The 17519-nt window shown below is 34.0% G+C and overlaps 1 protein-coding gene across 1 annotated transcript; it reads left to right on the forward strand.

Moving 5' to 3' along the window:
• Positions 1-1719: 1719 nt before the first annotated feature.
• LOC124945714 (polyadenylate-binding protein 2-like) lies at positions 1720-9290 on the forward strand. The gene is made up of 6 exons (XM_047486193.1): positions 1720-1952; positions 2061-2163; positions 6963-7030; positions 7586-7777; positions 7860-7987; positions 8916-9290. Exons 1-6 carry the CDS (start codon positions 1842-1844, stop codon positions 8959-8961), a joined length of 648 nt encoding a protein of 215 aa, XP_047342149.1. The 5' UTR covers positions 1720-1841; the 3' UTR covers positions 8962-9290.
• Positions 9291-17519: the final 8229 nt, after the last annotated feature.

Raw genomic sequence — 17519 nt, forward strand, 5'->3', positions numbered from 1 at the left:
TGTCAATATTCTAGATTACCAAACACAATATTTTAAAATTTATTAATTGGTGTAGTAAATTTTACTACTTACAATAGTTAATTTACTTTGTTAAATTAGTGACATGTATTGTTTTTTTTATTTATATAAATAATGTCACATAGATAATAAGTTAAGGTGTTAGAAAATCGTTAAAAAAAAGTTTATTTTGTATAATTTTAACAATAAAAAGCTCAAAATTGTGAGATTTGAAAGAAGAAATCTGAAATCCAAATTGACCCAATGGGGTCTCAAATTTAGGGGTGGAAAAATTACTGATATTATCGGTATATCGAAAATACCATACCGTAATATATCGAAAATATTTATTTTTAAAGTATATATCCAAAAAAGGCAAGATATATAGTACCGATACTGAAATTATTTGTACGGTAAAAGTATGTGATTTTTAAAATCTTGATGTATCGAGATATACCGAAATACCGAAATAGTATTTATAAATTAAAATATATATAATACTTATAAGGAAATAATTAAATAGATTTGATATTAATTTAATTATAGAAATATAATTTTTAAATAATATCAAAATATAATTATACTGAAATATTATTCAATATATGCAATCTCTATTATACCGATAAGATTGAAAAAAGATCCAACCAAACTTTCAATCTTTTCGAGTGGTAGAAAAGAAGTGAAATTTGATATTCAATCATTTCAATTATTGATATTGTTAAAGATACTTTTACAATCTCATCATTAACGATTGTTAATGAGTCTGTTTTCAGTTTGGGTAAAAGGATAGTGAATACATTTAGCATCAGTTTGAGTCCTAAAATGGTAGAAACATTGGTTTGCACAAATTATTGACTAAAAGAAAAAAAAATTGAACTTATGAAAATATCCTACCGATGATGATGAACTTGAATTTAAAAAAACGAAAAAAGTGATTTTTTATTATTAATTAGGTCTAAATTAAATAATATTTATTATTAATATTATTATCTAACCTGAATTGTATTATCAATTTTATAAAACAAATTTACATATACAGATATGATTAAAGACCGTTCTGAATTTCATTCTTGAATTAAAGTGAAGACTATACTTATATGTTTATTTTTGTTAACTCAATTTTTTTTTAACTAACTTTAATTTTTAACATTTGTTAGTTTTTATAAATGTTGGATTTTAAAACGAATATTTTAATTTATGATAAATATCTTTTTTTTTAATTTTGTGTATTGTTTATGTAATAACTATATTAAATTAATTTTTTTTAAGTTAATATGTTTCTTGGGTATCAAAGGTATAATATTGATACCGTACCGAAATTAAGGTATACCGAAATCAAGGTATGATAAATGTATGAATTTTTTGTATACCGAAATTAAGGTAAGATAAATGTATGAATTTTTTGTATACCGAAAATTTTGATAATGTATAAAGTATGAATAAAACATTAAGGTATATCATACTGACCCACCACTACTAAATTTGACCATTTTGTTTTTTATATTATTTTTTTTTAGTTAAAGTTAATTTGAGCTTTTTTTTATATTGTCTTTGTTAGTTTCATATATTCAGATAATTTGGGTTCTGTATTGGGCCTGTCCAATAAGAGGCCTTGTTTTCATTGGACCATTTCCTGGTCTGAATTGGTTGGCTAAGATGACCAGATGAGATGACCACGCCACTCATGCCTTTATTTTATTTTCCATATTGATGACCGACTTGTTCCTTATCTCCCAATTCCTGCCCTTGATCAGTTTTAGTGAGCGAAAACCTAACCAAGCTCTCTTGTGCATCTGGTGAATTCATCTACATTATTCAAGAACAGAGTCGATAAACAGCGTAATATGGACCAAGACCAGGAGCATGAAGTGTACGGAGGTGAGATACCCGATGTAGGAGATATGGATACTGATTTGGAGATGGCTAGGACTGAAGAAGAGGACCCCAGTTCCAAGGTCTGATTTTTTTCTCTATTTCGTACTCTGATCTTGTCCCTCTACTGTGTGCAAGTTGCTCTACTTCTTTCTTCTTCTTTTTACCCTTTTTGATTTGGTGATTATTAGGAATTGGAGGATATGAAGAAGAGACTTAAGGAAATTGAAGAAGAAGCTGGTGCTCTTCGTGAAATGCAGGCCAAAGTCGAGAAGGAAATGGGAGCTGGTCAAGGTTACTCTCTTGTTTACTCTGCCTTTAACTATCGTGTGTCTGTTTAATTGAGTTATATTACTGTCTATTATATGCTTTGGTTAGTCTACTTGAACTAATGAGTTATATCTACGTCTGGAAGAAACCTTTGTTCATTTTCTTAACTTATCGAAAATTTGCCCAAGACCAAGGTAAGGGCCATGGAAGAAGACAATTGCATATTAGGCGTGGTTTTAAATGAAATTGGTGCCTCTTATGAACACTTGTGGGGAAAAAAAATGGAATATTATCTTCAAGAAAAAAAAGGGTCATGGAATAAGCCATTGTATATCTTACATTTAAATTTATCAATAATGGTTTTACATGAAATATATCTTTTGGAGAGATCACCTTCACTGCTGAACTTGAGATGGACATAAATTACTAGAACTTCATATGTTACACAGTTCTTGGACTCCTTTGTGAACGTTTAAGTAATTGAGTTGGAGATTGCATGATGGTGGAGTCTTTATGTGATAGAGATGTATGTACTATATTTTAGCTGCTGACTAATATTGTTGTTCCATTTAATTTGAAGCCTTGCTGTACTCTAAAGTTCCTTATAAGGAGGTATTTCATTGTCAATAGAATAGTTGTTCGAGATCTCAATGTGAACTTCTATTATCATTAAGCAGAAACACTAAATGTTTGTAAGCAAACATAAAAATGAAATCTTAAACCAGAAATTGGTGAGAAATCACAACCAATTATGTTATGCTTATTATGATGTGCTATTTTTGGTCCACAATGTTTGATAATTGAGATTATGTGCAAATCATTAGATTAACTAACACTAATTTATTTTGACCATGATATTATTATATATATGTGTACATTTATATATATATATTTAAATTTATATATGTATGCATATTTCCTTGATAATTTCAATTTTTTTTGCACAATGATTCATGCCAATAGGAAATGCATTAATAAAAATAAATGCATAGACTTAAAGGACAAACAATTAGATGGTGGCATGGTGCCATGTGAATAGTTTTAGAGATAAAATATAGTTTCTCAAGGGACCAATGCCTCTTAAGCCTATAAATAGTATATCATTGGAATAGTTGATATGTATTAAAACGAGTCCTTTAATTGGATGGTCTTTCCCCTTTCACCTAATTCTGTTTGACAACTTATGTCCTTTATTTCCCTAATAATAGCAGTTGTATCTGAACCACCATTATTACACCTATGAAGATAAAACTATGTTAGTAGCTGTATTAGAACCACCATTCTTGCACCTATGATGATAAGACTGTTAGCAGCTGCATCATTTGTGTAGCACAAGTTTTATCATTATCTTGTGTTCATTCTTTTGAAAGGAGTGAATGTGATTAATTGAACCCTTGAAGAGAACGAGCCAAATAAATTAATAGAAAAAGAAAAAAAAATTATTTCAATTTTAGTTTCATACTTGTTTTGAAGACGGTTCATATTTTGCATTAAGCACACACCAATTCTTTTTTCTTTCTAACCTTTATCGTCACAGTTCCGTAAGAGGAGAATATAGCTGCATCTTGCGGATGGAAGCTTAAGACAACTGCGAGCACTGGGGTCACTATCATCTGTTGTCGTTGGATTTGTTGATTTCTTCGAAGACACTCTATGTTGGGGGACATTTTCTCTCTTCAACATTTTAGTTCAAAGGAGACAATGAGTTAGTTCGAGTTCCACCCACAAGAAAAAAGATGTTTCTATTAAGATTTCCAATATTTACTGCAAGAGAATAAAAAATAAAAAATTAAAGCCAAAAAAAAAGAAAAAGGCAGAATATAGCTGCATTCTAGTTGTTCCGAGATGAGCCTTGTATTATTCTTTTGAAATGAGGCAGTAAACAAATGAAATGCATGAAAGTCTTGATAAATTGTGAGATGAAGACCAACTGTGTTCAATAGGTTGGTGACGAATATGTGGATTTTGAAGTCCAGTGACATTTTTCTCCACATGAATCAAATTCAGTCAATGTTAGCATGAGGAACTTAGCCCAGCGTATAAGACATTGACTCTACTCTGATCATTTAAAAGTGTACGTATCCTCTATTTCTCTTCTGGTTGATTCTTAAAAAATTCTATGACCCATTTCGTACTCATATACAAGATTGCAATAGGGAAGCCCGTAACCTTAGGTTCGAGGACCCCTTTTTGAATACATTAGACCATATTTAACTCTTAGGGAGTTCCTTTGTTCTTCATGGAAAAATACCTAGACAATTTTCATATTAGACATTTATTGAGAATGTTATTTACTTACAAAGTAGTGATTGTATGTTGTAATAATATCTTAATTAAATCTAATTATTATAATCATATTAATATTATATTATGTGATACTATTGTCATTCATAATATAATATAAAAATAAATATTTGAAAGCCTATAAATAGTCTAACAATATAATAGTTAGTGTGTTGTATATTGAAAGAATTGAATTCTTTAATGAAAATCTCCTTGTCTCTTAACTCCTAATTCTATTTGGCATCCCATCTTCTTCTTTCTTACCCTAATCCTAACTTGTGTTAGGTAGGCATAACATCTAGCTTTTACAATAATCTTGCCTTTTAGAACTTAAAAAAGAAAACTGAATTATCCAAATTTGTGTTTGTAGATGAATGACTTCTTCAAACATGTCTCCATGAGTGATCCCTTAAAATCTAGGAGGCAATGAGTTGTTTTGAACTAGATATATAATAATAATAATAATGATGTTTGATATCAATATAGTTATGAATGAACAACTCCTTCCTATCTAGATAGACTATAGGATGACACTTCTCAGTTTGCTTTCTCCTTGTCTTCTATTTCCATATGAATCCATGCCATTCGATACCACTGGTTTCAACACTTAAAATTCTATTGGACAAAGAAGTATTTGAAGACTATTTTGACTGACTTAAGAAGGAACCAACAATGTCTTAGGCTGATTAGACAATGTGGTTTAATATGTTAGTAGCTTATAAATAGTTGAGTAATTAGATTAGTGAGAGTGTGAGACTAACTATCTGTGGAGCACTGATACAGAATTTTTTTTTGGAGCAAAACAGGTATCAGATATGGCAAAACAGGTATCGTTGACTTTCGTAAATTTGACCAATCCGATACGGTTTGGATACGTTTTAGGGAAAATTTATAAAAAAAAATTTAAGCATCAAAATGAAAAAACGAAAAAATATTTGAAGGACTTCAATTATTTTGACCTTATCTTTCGTTTCTTCCCTTCCCTGTCCGTAGCCCATTTCTTCTGTTCTCTCTCGTTCAACCATCACCAGTTATCAGAGTTCGCCGCCGTCCTCGATCAACAGCCGCCTCTGTCGCCGCCCTCGATCGTCAGCCGCCGCCGCCGCCCGCGATCGATAGCCTCGTCCGTCTCAGTACAGACTTCTCTTTCTGGTTTACATGATATTTCTTTATCATGATATAGTTTATTCCTATTTGAAACTATTTAACTAAGGCCTATTTCTTTCTGGTATTGATTGATCTATGGTTTGGCCTAGTTTTGTTCCTATTTATTTGCTTCTACTGGACTATATATATATATATATATATATATATATATATCTATTTAATAAACAGTATTAGTATTATATGTATGTATATGAACTGAGAGAATCCACAGTTTTAAGTTTTAATGGGCGGGAACAGTTTAGATAATAAACATTTAATAATATGAATTTCTATTTTTATTTATTTCAAATATATATATATATATACATATATATAAAATTTGCGTATCCTAAACGTATCGTATCCTATATTTTTAAACTTTGCTGTATCGCCGTATCCGTATCTGAAATGATACCCGTATCCGTGCAACATAGCTAACTATGAGTTCTTGATCAAGTGAACAATTGAAGATATGTAGCTAATAGGGGTATAAGTGTTGATATTAGGATTGTATTAAGGCTAGAACTAATTCTTATAGCCTATACAAGGCATATTAGGGTTCCTAAGAACCTATACAAGGCCTCTTAGACTTTTACATTCTAACATAATAGCATAACCCAAATTTGGGATTGAATCTTGCCTCTTATTTTGAGTTATCACTATCTATCATTGTGTTTTGACCCAATTCGTTAAGGTCACATGACTTCAATTCTGCATTAAAAGTATGAGTTTTGTATTGAGTTTAATCATCATTGAGCTCTCTAACTTTAGCAACTAGTTTTGTAAGAGTTGTTACAAGAACTAGTACACTGCATCTTGTGGATGGAATTCACCGAGGGTTGGAGGGCTGGCACCCAAACCACTTTATTGGACTATGGCTGCAAATTGTAGTGTAATTTTTTGACCCAGTTGAGACATGGATCACATGTTAGAAGTAAGGGATTTTGGTGTGGGATTTAATAGCCTGTAGAATCTCCAACTTCAGCAACTAACTTTTGTGGTGTGATTCCTGTAAGAGTTGTTAAACATTGTAGTAACTATTTTCCCACATGCACATGGGAATTGCAAAGAAGGGCATGCTAACTAGATTTCATTGTTACCAATACAAATTAATTTGAGTTGATACTGAGCTTTATGTGAGGGTAAGCAATGTTACCCTTATTTTTGTGCTGAAAAGCATTGTTACCTGAAAGAAGCTATATATGTAGTTATGTTTAAAAGTCTCTTTATGTGGAATACATTAAATGTTATTTTCAGTCCTCGTCATTTTTTATAACCTATACAAGGCATATTGGAGTCTATATAATTGGTGGTCAGGCTTTTGCTATTTATTATTATGAATATTGTGTTCAAAACATTTTGATTGTTCTAATCATTTGGCCTGTATGCAGCAGACTCCAGTGCTTCTGCAACCCAAGCAGAAAAGGAGGAAGTTGATTCACGGTCAATCTATGTTGGCAATGTGAGTCTCTGCACCTTCTCGTTCCATTTATTTATTCTTTTTTTGCTTTGTGAACTCAAGGATGACTAGGAAGTAGACTTAACACTCCTTATTCAAGCTACAATATGTAAAATCCTCTTGCACTTCCAGATCCTTTCCACTGTATTCTCCTTCCGAGTCATCTGTAATGAAGTGGAATGGAGTATCCCTTAATTTGTATATCCTAAATGAAAGAAAGATGAAAAGTTCACAGAATCCTTTTTCTTATCTGACATAGGTGGTTTCGTTTATGAGTTGTCAACATGTTAGAAAATGACAAAAACCCTTCTATTTCTGTAATTCTTTCAATAAGTTTTAACAGGCTATTTTAGACATTTCAGGCCTCATTTGGAAAGGGATTGGAAAGGATATGATTATTATTTGAAAGTGCTATAGATCTTTACTTGCCTGAAAAATGAGCCCTTAAAAGTTTTTGCAATCCCGTTCCAAATTGTAGAGACGTCCAACTTGTCTAAATAGTATTTTTTTTTTCTCGGGAACAATTATTTCTTATAGTACTATTGATTTGTCATTTAGGTAGACTATGGTTGTACACCCGAGGAAGTTCAACAACATTTCCAGTCCTGTGGCACCGTAAACAGGGTCACAATTTTAACAGATAAGTTTGGTCAACCTAAAGGATTTGCTTATGTTGAGTTTGTGGAACAAGAGGCTATCCCAAATGCTATCCTACTAAATGAGTCTGAATTGCATGGCCGCCAGTTGAAGGTATCTGTTTCTTGATATGGATGATGAAAAATTCCGAGGATACTTAGTTAAGTTCACAATATAAAAAATGTTGTTTGTGCAGGTGTCGGCTAAACGGACCAATGTCCCTGGGCTGAAACAATTTCGTGGAAGACGGGCTAACCCTTATTTTGGTTTCAGAGGCAGGACGCCTTTCATGCCCCCTCCTTTCTATGCTCCTTATGGATATGGGTAAGTAGTATAGTTATGCACTTTAAATTCTTCACAGACCAGCGAGAATGGGATTAGTGGATCTCTTTTGGACAGAAGCACAAAACTTTGGTTGATAAGTAGCTAAACTCCTTAAGCCATAAAATCATCCATGCTGCATAGAGTCTTCCCCTTTTAATTAGTAGTGCCCCCCTTTCTATGCTCCATATGGATATGGGTAAGTAGTATAGTTATTCACTTTCATTTCTTCACAAACCAACGAGAATGGATTAGTGAATCTCTTTTGGATCGATGCACAAAACTTTGGTTGATAAGTAGCTCAAATTCTCTAACCATAAAATTATCCATGCTGAACAGAGTCTGCCCCTTTTAATTGATAATGCCTCTCTTTGAATAAAAGTCCATTGTCAAATTTGATTTTGTTTTCCCTCTTTTATTGTATAATTTATGGGCTCCCCACTGAGATCAAATGTTAATATTATTGATCTTAAAGGCTGACGTCTCAAGTTGGATTTCCTGGGATGACGCTCTACCCTTCTCTGGGCAAAAGATTTTTGGTCTCAATAAAAAAAGTTCAATGTTTCAATTTTGTGAGTGTTAGGTTCACATTATGCTAACAATTTAATTGAATCAAATAATTAGGCTAAGATTCATCAGCGTGCATTGTTAACTTCTACCCTTTTAGTGGATTTTAGCATGGTTACATAATTGGAGAATATAGACCCCATTTGGAATCCAGATCAAGAGGAGAAAAACCAATAAATTTATCAATGTCTTTTAACTATTTCATTTTTCAAACACATTTCAAATGGGTAGATTTCTTGGAGCTTCGGGATTACAATCATATTAGAAAAGAAAACACTGTAGCTTATCTGTAATAATATCCTAGGATTCTTATTCGAAACTAAGCTCCGTCATTTAGACTATTTATTTTGGTTGTTGGATGCAGGAGGGTCCCTAGGTACAGGAGACCGATGCGATTCAGGCCATATTGATCATTCGCTATTAGATGGATCCTCTCTCCCGACTTCATTGTTTTATTCCCCTTTCCCCCATGCATCCAGCAATTGAAATGCCTTATATTATTGTTATGGTCTTAAACATCTTGTGCAAAACATGAAGAAGAAGCGCTGGTTTATAATGCTATGTCGTACCCACCCATCCCTTCAATTGCATGCCGAAGAAGCAGACTTGGTGTTCATTTTCATTAACTCTTTTTTAGCCATACTGTAGGATTTATTTGGATAAGCAAATACTGTTTGGTTCTTTACTGAAAAAAATGGTAATGAGCTACTAACTTTCTTAAGGTTTTATTTTCCTTCTATTTTGGTTGATTGGAGTCTTTTCAAAAGTCTTAATGAAATGTTAGAATTTCATGCAAGTTTAGATGTTTAAATGCACTTCTATTCTGTATAATTAATTTTTTAAACAACTAAACTTTATTAATCTTTTTTTTCAAACTTATATTTCATTGATATCCTAACATTTACAATTCTTAAATGTTAGGTGTGGTTAGAAATTAAGTTTGAGTTATGTACTTTTTGAAAATTTATTTGAAATAATAAGATATATAATTATTTATATATATGTAATTAAGTATTTTTATACATCTAAAAATATGTATAATTAAGGATAAAATTATTTAAAAATAATAATAATAAAATAACATAAAACAATTATATTTATAAAATTATTTGTATTAATTAATTTATTTAATAAATAATAATTAAATTTTATAAATATAAATTAACATTTTTTTCTAAACTAATTTTTTTTTATATAAAATTAGAATTATTTATAAATCATAAAATTTTATTATCAAAATTATTACTTTGTCTCTATCCAACCAATTCTTAAACGATATAAAACGATTGAATCAATTTTGAAACTATATTTTATTTTATTCACATGTATATATATAATAATAATTAATATTTTAATATAAATAAGTTTTATTAGATTCTACCGTGTTAGGGTGTGTTTTGTTAATCTTAGAATTGAAGGGTTTAATTCAAATTATTAAATTTGGTATATTTTTAATATTAAGAAATATAATTCAAATTAGAATTTCAATATAATTAAATCTAGTATAATTTTAGAGTTCTTAACTCCACATTTTTAAGGTCGGAATTGTAATTCCTTTATTTTTTTTTATAATTTGTAAGTAAAATAACTTATTATTTTATCATTTAAACACGGTTAAAATTTTCAATCGATAATTTTTTTTAAAAAAAAATTAAGATGTTAAAACATTGAATCGATATATATATTTTTTAATTTAGTAAGTTAGTATGCTGAACCTAATATATATATATATATATATATATATATATATATATATATATATATATATATTAATTTAAGAAGTTAAATATTGAATCGATATTTTGTTTTTGAATTTATAAAATTAAAATGTTGAACAAATTATTTTTTAATATATGAAGTTAACACATGTTCAACCAATAAAATTTTAATGAAAATCGAAATTTAAAAAATATTTCTTAGCCCTTGAGATATCTTAATTGGTTGTGTCAAACCAATATTTTAATAAAATATATAATATATTAAAAAAAATTATTATATTCTTTTTTACAAATGTAGAAATTAATATTGAATTACAATTTTATAGTTTCCTATGAATTGAATTGTAATTCAATGTCAATTTCTATGGAATTGAAATTTCAATGTCAATTTCAATTCCAATTCCACTCATCCAAACGTACCCTTAAGGTTAATTTTTCTTTCATTGTGAATTAAAGTTCAAAAGATTTAAATTTAAGGTGTTAGATCAAGTGAATTGTCTTCATTTATGTTCGTCATTGTCATATAATCACTTTCTATAATGTTGATATTCGTGGAAGAAACTAGTCTAATTAGAAGAGTGGATGATGGGGGCAAGGATGTCTCCATTGTCATTTATCATATATGTTTTACTGATGATACAAGGTCCAAATAAAAATGTCAAACATCTATGTGATATTTTATGGTTGTCCGAAGAATATTTTAGACTACTAATAAGTATTGGTAAATCTAATATTTTATTCTCAGACTCTATTTTCACTATGAGGAAAACATCTATCACAAGTATTCTGAGTTTTTTTTTTTATTTATCTTGGTATGTCTCTCGGTGCTAAAGCACGCTCCAAAATCTATTGAGACCCGATTATCTCTAAAATGGAGATAAGTTACCTATCTAGAAGAACAAGATGATTACGAAAGAGGGTCGTTTGATATTCATCAAGAGTACATTGACATGTATTCCCACTTTTATGATGTATTTGTTTCTTAATCCTAAGAGTGTGATCGTGAAGATGAAGAATTATGTTCAAATTTTTTTGGGAATCCTTCAAGTCATCCTTTGATCATTTGGTGAGTTTGGCTAAAGTGAAAAGATTTAAGGATCCAAGGGGCTTGAGAATTAGGGATTTGGATTCATTTAACAAAGTTCTTTTTTGTTAAAATGGTGTAGTAGATTCTCTTCAGAGCCTAATTGTTTATATGGGCTGATATGATTAGATCTAATTATTGACATGATTGGTCTAGATGGTTCACCAAAGCTAACCCTCAGTCAACTAATTGCAGTGTATTGTGACTCATCTCTATTATGTGGAAGACTTTTTGTGGGTTATACAGATTTCGGTAGGAAATGACTCATCGATCAACTTTTGGGATAATATTTAGTGTATATTAGTATATTGTATATATCTTGTTACCTTGTTTAGATTCCTAGATTAGTGGGTTACCTTGTTTAGATTCCTAGATTAGTGGTTTACCTTATTAAGAGTCTTTTGACTAGTATATATCGTAACATTGTTTATCAATAATAACTATGGGATTAATCTCTATCATGGTATCAGAGTAAAGATCCTCTCAAGATCATCAATCGAATTTTTTTTTTTTCTCTTCCTCCCACCTTGCTGCCTCACGCACAAACTTCTAATGTCTGTCCCACCTACTAATTCAGACTCCTCCTCCAATCAAAGTCAGACGCCCACCACCATGTCTGTTTCTCAATACCACTCTGCTTTCTCTGTTAACAATCTCCGCTCCATAATTCCTATCACCCTAGAGATGGGTAGCGAGGAATATCTCTCTTGGGCAGACCTTCTCGAAAACCACTGCTTGATTCACAATGTTTACGAACATCTCAAACCAAAAACTCCCAACGCCTCCGAAACACCTTCAACATCTTCCGAGACCGACTCTCTTCTGTGGAAACGCCTTGACGCCCTTGTCAAGCAATGGATATTTGGAACAATATCCAAGGATCTACTAAACACGATCCAAAAACCTGGTATGACGGCTGCTCAGGCTTGGGAACGTTTAGCGAATATATTTCAAGATAACACAGGTTCTCGCGCTATGTATCTTGAAAATAGGTTTTCTCAAATTCGTCTCAATGATTTCCCAAACATGAGTGCTTATTGCACTGAATTGAAGATGATTGCGGATCAACTTGCTAATGTTGATTGCCCCGTTTCTGAAAATCGACTGGTGTTGCGTCTACTTGGGGGTTTGAATGAAAACTACGAAACAATCGCCACCATAATAGGTCAAAAGAAGCCTCTCCCATCTTTCTACGATGCTAGATCTGATTTGCTCCTTGTTGAAACAAGGAAGGATGAATTCGTCCACACAAACACCTCTTTTATTGCCTCGGACGATCGTAGCCAAGGCCGCGGAAACAACTCTAGCCAATCAGCCCGTGCTACCGGCCAGCAGCAGCAGCAGGGCACCTCTAGCGCGCAGGAACAGGCCGGCCAGGGCCGAGGACGCAGCCAGCGCGGCAGAGGACGCGGTCGCAACACCAGCCGCACATACCACCAGCAGCAGCAATTCTGGGCACCTCCTGGCCAACAGCAATGGGCACAGTGGGCGCCTGCGGGCTGGACAGCACCCCCTTGTCCCTACCCGACACAACAGATCTGGCCGCAGCAGCAAAGCGCCCCCTGGCACGCATCTGGTCAACAGCAACAAGGCGCCTCCTGGCGCGGTTCTGGCTATCAGCAGCAACACACTCGGACAGCAGGAGCAGGCGTACTCGGTTCTCGGCCACAGCAGGCCTACATGGCTGAGACGAGCCAGCACCAGCCCCAAAGTTACGTTGCAACCGATATCAATCAGGCGATGCACACTTTATCCCTTACTCCGCCTGACGATACTTGGTACATGGATTCGGGAGCAACTTCACACATGACACCCAACTCAGGTAGTCTCTCGCCTTATTCTAATTTAAATTGTGTTAAAAATATCATTGTTGGGAGTGGACAGGAAATCCCGATTCGCGGTATTGGTAAAACTAACTTAAAACCACCCTTACCACCCTTACTTCTGAACAATGTTCTACATGCTCCCAAACTCATTAAAAATCTTATATCTATTCGTCGGTTTACTCGTGATAACAACGTCTCTGTAGAATTTGACTCACTTGGTTTTTCTGTAAAGGATTTCCAGACGGGGAAGGTTATCATGAGGAACAATAGCTCGGGGGATCTCTACCCACTCTCTCTGTCGAGCCAAAGCCAAAAACCCCCAACTAATTCTTCGTTTACTGCAATTTCGTCAAATTTATGGCATAATAGATTAGGACACCCCGGTGTCGATATTTTGCATTCTCTCAATAAATCAAATTCTATTTCTTGTAAGCCCGTTTTAGGGTCTAAACTCTGTGAGTCTTGCATCTTTGGTAAACAAGTTAAGTTACCATTTACCAATTCTGTCTCTTATACTACTTCCCCATTCGATATTATTCATAGTGATTTGTGGACGTCGCCTGTGCTAAGTACAAATGGACATAAATACTATATTCTGTTTCTTGATGATTACACAAATTTCCTTTGGACTTTTCCAATTGGAAACAAATCCCAAGTATTCTCCGTCTTCTCTACACTTCAAAATCAAATTCAAACACAATTTCAAAAGCCCATTAAAACAATCCAATGTGACAACGGAACTGAATATAACAACAGTCAATTTCGTACATTTTGTGACAAAAATGGTCTACAATTTCGCCTCTCTTGCCCCTATACTTCTCCTCAAAATGGTAAAGCAGAAAGAAAAATACGCACCATAAATAACATGATTCGAACATTGCTTACTCATGCTTCTCTCCCGTTAAATTTTTGGCATCACGCCCTCGAAATGACCACTTATCTCCTAAATATTCTTCCAAATAAACAAATTCGAAATTTCTCACCCACTCAACTTCTATATAACCGAACTCCTTCTTACTCTCACCTAAAAATTTTCGGTTGTCTTTGCTATCCTCTTCTTCCTCCAACCACTATTCACAAACTTCATAAACGCTCTACCCCTTGTGTCTTTTAGGATACCCCTCTAATCATCGCGGCTACAAATGCTACGACCCAGCCTCAAAAAGATTTATCATCTCTCGTCACGTCATTTTTGACGAAACAAAATTTCCCTTTTCTCTTGTCCAAAACCCAAACTCAACTCACCCATCTCAATCCGAACCAATAACCATCCCAATACACATCCAAACCCCGCCCATCACCGAGTCCATTTCCCCACCAAACAACACTCCATTACCGAGCCCATTATCAACTCAACACACTCCACCAAACCCACCATCACCCATCACCACTTCACCAGGCCCAAACCCAAACACGACCAGCCCGTCCACAAGACCAAACCGTCCAAATCATTCACCAACCATCATCAATCCAACACGGACAATACGAACCCGCGCAATGGATGGGATTGTCTGTCCAAAACGCATTTTCAATCTAAACACACTCACATCTCCATCGCCTATTCCCAAAAACCCAAAGTTAGCTTTATCAGACCCGAATTGGAAAGCCGCCATGGACGATGAGTTTAACGCTTTAATTAGTAATAAGACTTGGGACTTGGTTCCGCGTCCTCAGGGTGTTGATATTATACGATGCATGTGGATTTTTAAGCATAAAACTAACTCTGACGGCTCTTTTGAGAGGCATAAAGCCCGTCTTGTTGGTGATGGCAGGTCTCAGCAGATTGGAATCAATTGTGAAGAAACCTTTAGTCCTGTTGTCAAACCAGCCACCATACGAACTGTTCTGAGCATTGCTTTATCGAAGTCTTGGTCCATTCACCAAATGGACGTCAAGAATGCATTTTTACATGGTAATCTCAACGAAACAGTTTACATGCATCAGCCTTTCGGTTTTAGAGACAAAATCTTTCCCGACCATGTTTGTTTATTGCGCAAATCTTTATACGGCTTAAAACAAGCTCCTCGTGCTTGGTATCAAAGGTTTGCAGATTTTGTCTCTACAATCGGTTTTACACACAGCACGACTGATCATTCGCTTTTTATCTATCAACATGGGTCCGAAATTGCCTATCTACTCTTGTATGTTGATGACATTATCATTACGGCTTCGTCTGATCAGTTACGTCAGACTCTCATGAAAAGCTTAGGCGCAGAATTTGCTATGAAGGATTTAGGTAAATTAAGCTATTTCTTGGGAGTTGCTGTATCGTATACTAAGGATGGACTTTGTCTTAGTCAGAAGAAATATGCTGAAGAAATTATTGATCGTGCTGGAATGTCTACTTGCAAATCAACACAAACGCCGGTCGATACAAATGGCAAACTTGGAAAATCAACTAGTCCACCAGTCTCTGACCCCACTCATTACAGAAGTTTAGCCGGAGCACTACAGTATCTTACTTTCACACGTCCTGATATTTCATATGCAGTCCAGCAAATTTGCCTCCACATGCATGATCCGAAAGAGGCTCACTTGGCTGCCTTACACAGAATCATTCGATACTTACAGGGTACAAAGCACTATGGCCTTCATCTTTACAAATCCTCACTGTCTACACTCGTTTCATATACTGATGCAGACTGGGGAGGATGTCCAGATACCCGTCGCTCTACATCTGGCTATTGCGTCTTCCTAGGCGATAATCTTCTGTCTTGGTCGTCAAAACGGCAATCCACACTTTCTCGTTCTAGTGCTGAAGCTGAATATAGAGGAGTTGCCAATGTTGTCTCCGAATCCTGTTGGCTTCGCAATTTATTGTTAGAACTTCGTATCTCATTGGACAAAGCCACACTGGTCTACTGCGACAACATAAGTGCGATTTATCTCTCCCAAAATCCGGTCCAACATCAACGTACCAAACACATCGAAATGGACATACACTTTGTAAGGGAAAAAGTAGATAGAGGTAAAGTTCGCATTCTTCATATGCCTTCTCGTTTTCAAATCGCTGACATATTCACCAAAGGACTTCCGCGCATACTATTTGAAGATTTCAGAGACAGTCTCAGCGTCCGAGAATCTCCCGTTTCGACTGCGGGGGTGTATTAGTATATTGTATATATCTTGTTACCTTGTTTAGATTCCTAGATTAGTGGGTTACCTTGTTTAGATTCCTAGATTAGTGGTTTACCTTATTAAGAGTCTTTTGACTAGTATATATTGTAACATTGTTTATCAATAATAACTATGGGATTAATCTCTATCAGTGTAGTCTCAGAATTATTGTCTTGTCATTCCAAACCCTCACTTCGATCGCGATTTGTAAAAATTATTCGGTCAAGGACATGTTCGATTAACGTTTAAATAGTTTCGCGAGTAAAGTTAGATACATGAGAAGACTTAATGATAAAGAGATAACCTTAAATGAAATGATGATGCTATTAGTGGTGCAAGGAAGTGATTCATTGTTTACGTGATATCTTACGTAGGCAAGATATGTAACGTTGATCATTGTTACACATTATTTGCGGAGAATTCCCCATATGACTTCCTATAGTAGAAATGATGAGATTTTGAATTCTCTTAAATGATCTCATTTTTTGGATGGAGTGTCATTAATGAAAAAAATTTAATGGATGATAAATAAATAAAAAAAATGGTGCATTATGGTTAGTCACTACAGAATGTGTTGCGAAGAGATGAAGACGACATCTCACATGTTTTTGCATTGTAAATGAGTGGTTGCAATTTGGAGTCTACTGGAACATAATTCACATTGAGTGGATGATGTTTAAGTCAATCGTCGGTTAATAGAATGTTTAGATAAAAATCTCGAACTCGGTTGGATTGAGTCAATGGTATTTTATCTTGATTATTTTCTAGTATAACTATTTAGCTCGAAAAGAACCGTATGACGTTCAGTGATCGCGGTCCACCGATACGTTTACTCTACAACGCTATTATTATGACGATAAAGGAGATTTTTGTTGGGTTATTTATTTGGGCTCCCAACTATGTAATAAAAAACTCAACCTATTTAAAAGTCTATTTGTGTTAAATATGGGTATGATTGTCTTATTGGAAAAAGACTTTTAAGATGTCTTCATTTTGCTACAAAAGCTGGAGGAAGCGGCCTTATTAAAACACATCGGAGATAAATTTAGTATACACTTATAGAGAGATAGTGCGATCTCTTATTTTTTTAGCTCTTATCTTCATTTGTTTCGTGTTTAACATTTGATTATAGTGAAGCTTCTTTTGGACGAAAGTCCTGTGATTTTTACTCATTGATTTGATGAGATTTTCCACGTTAAAATCCAATCAAGTGAGAATAGTTA

This window comes from Impatiens glandulifera, chromosome 7 (genome assembly GCF_907164915.1).
Source record: "Impatiens glandulifera chromosome 7, dImpGla2.1, whole genome shotgun sequence".
NCBI classification, from domain to species: domain Eukaryota; kingdom Viridiplantae; phylum Streptophyta; class Magnoliopsida; order Ericales; family Balsaminaceae; genus Impatiens; species Impatiens glandulifera.

What these genes read in the sequence shown, in the direction of transcription:
- LOC124945714 (XM_047486193.1), top strand. Translation starts at nt 1,842, where the DNA reads ATGGACCAAGACCAGGAGCATGAAGTGTACGGAGGTGAGATACCCGAT. An exon ending in TGCATGGCCGCCAGTTGAAG is followed by an intron (nt 7,778 to 7,859) that starts GTATCTGTTTCT and finishes TTGTTTGTGCAG; the next exon opens with GTGTCGGCTAAACGGACCAA. An exon ending in TATGCTCCTTATGGATATGG is followed by an intron (nt 7,988 to 8,915) that starts GTAAGTAGTATA and finishes TGTTGGATGCAG; the next exon opens with GAGGGTCCCTAGGTACAGGA.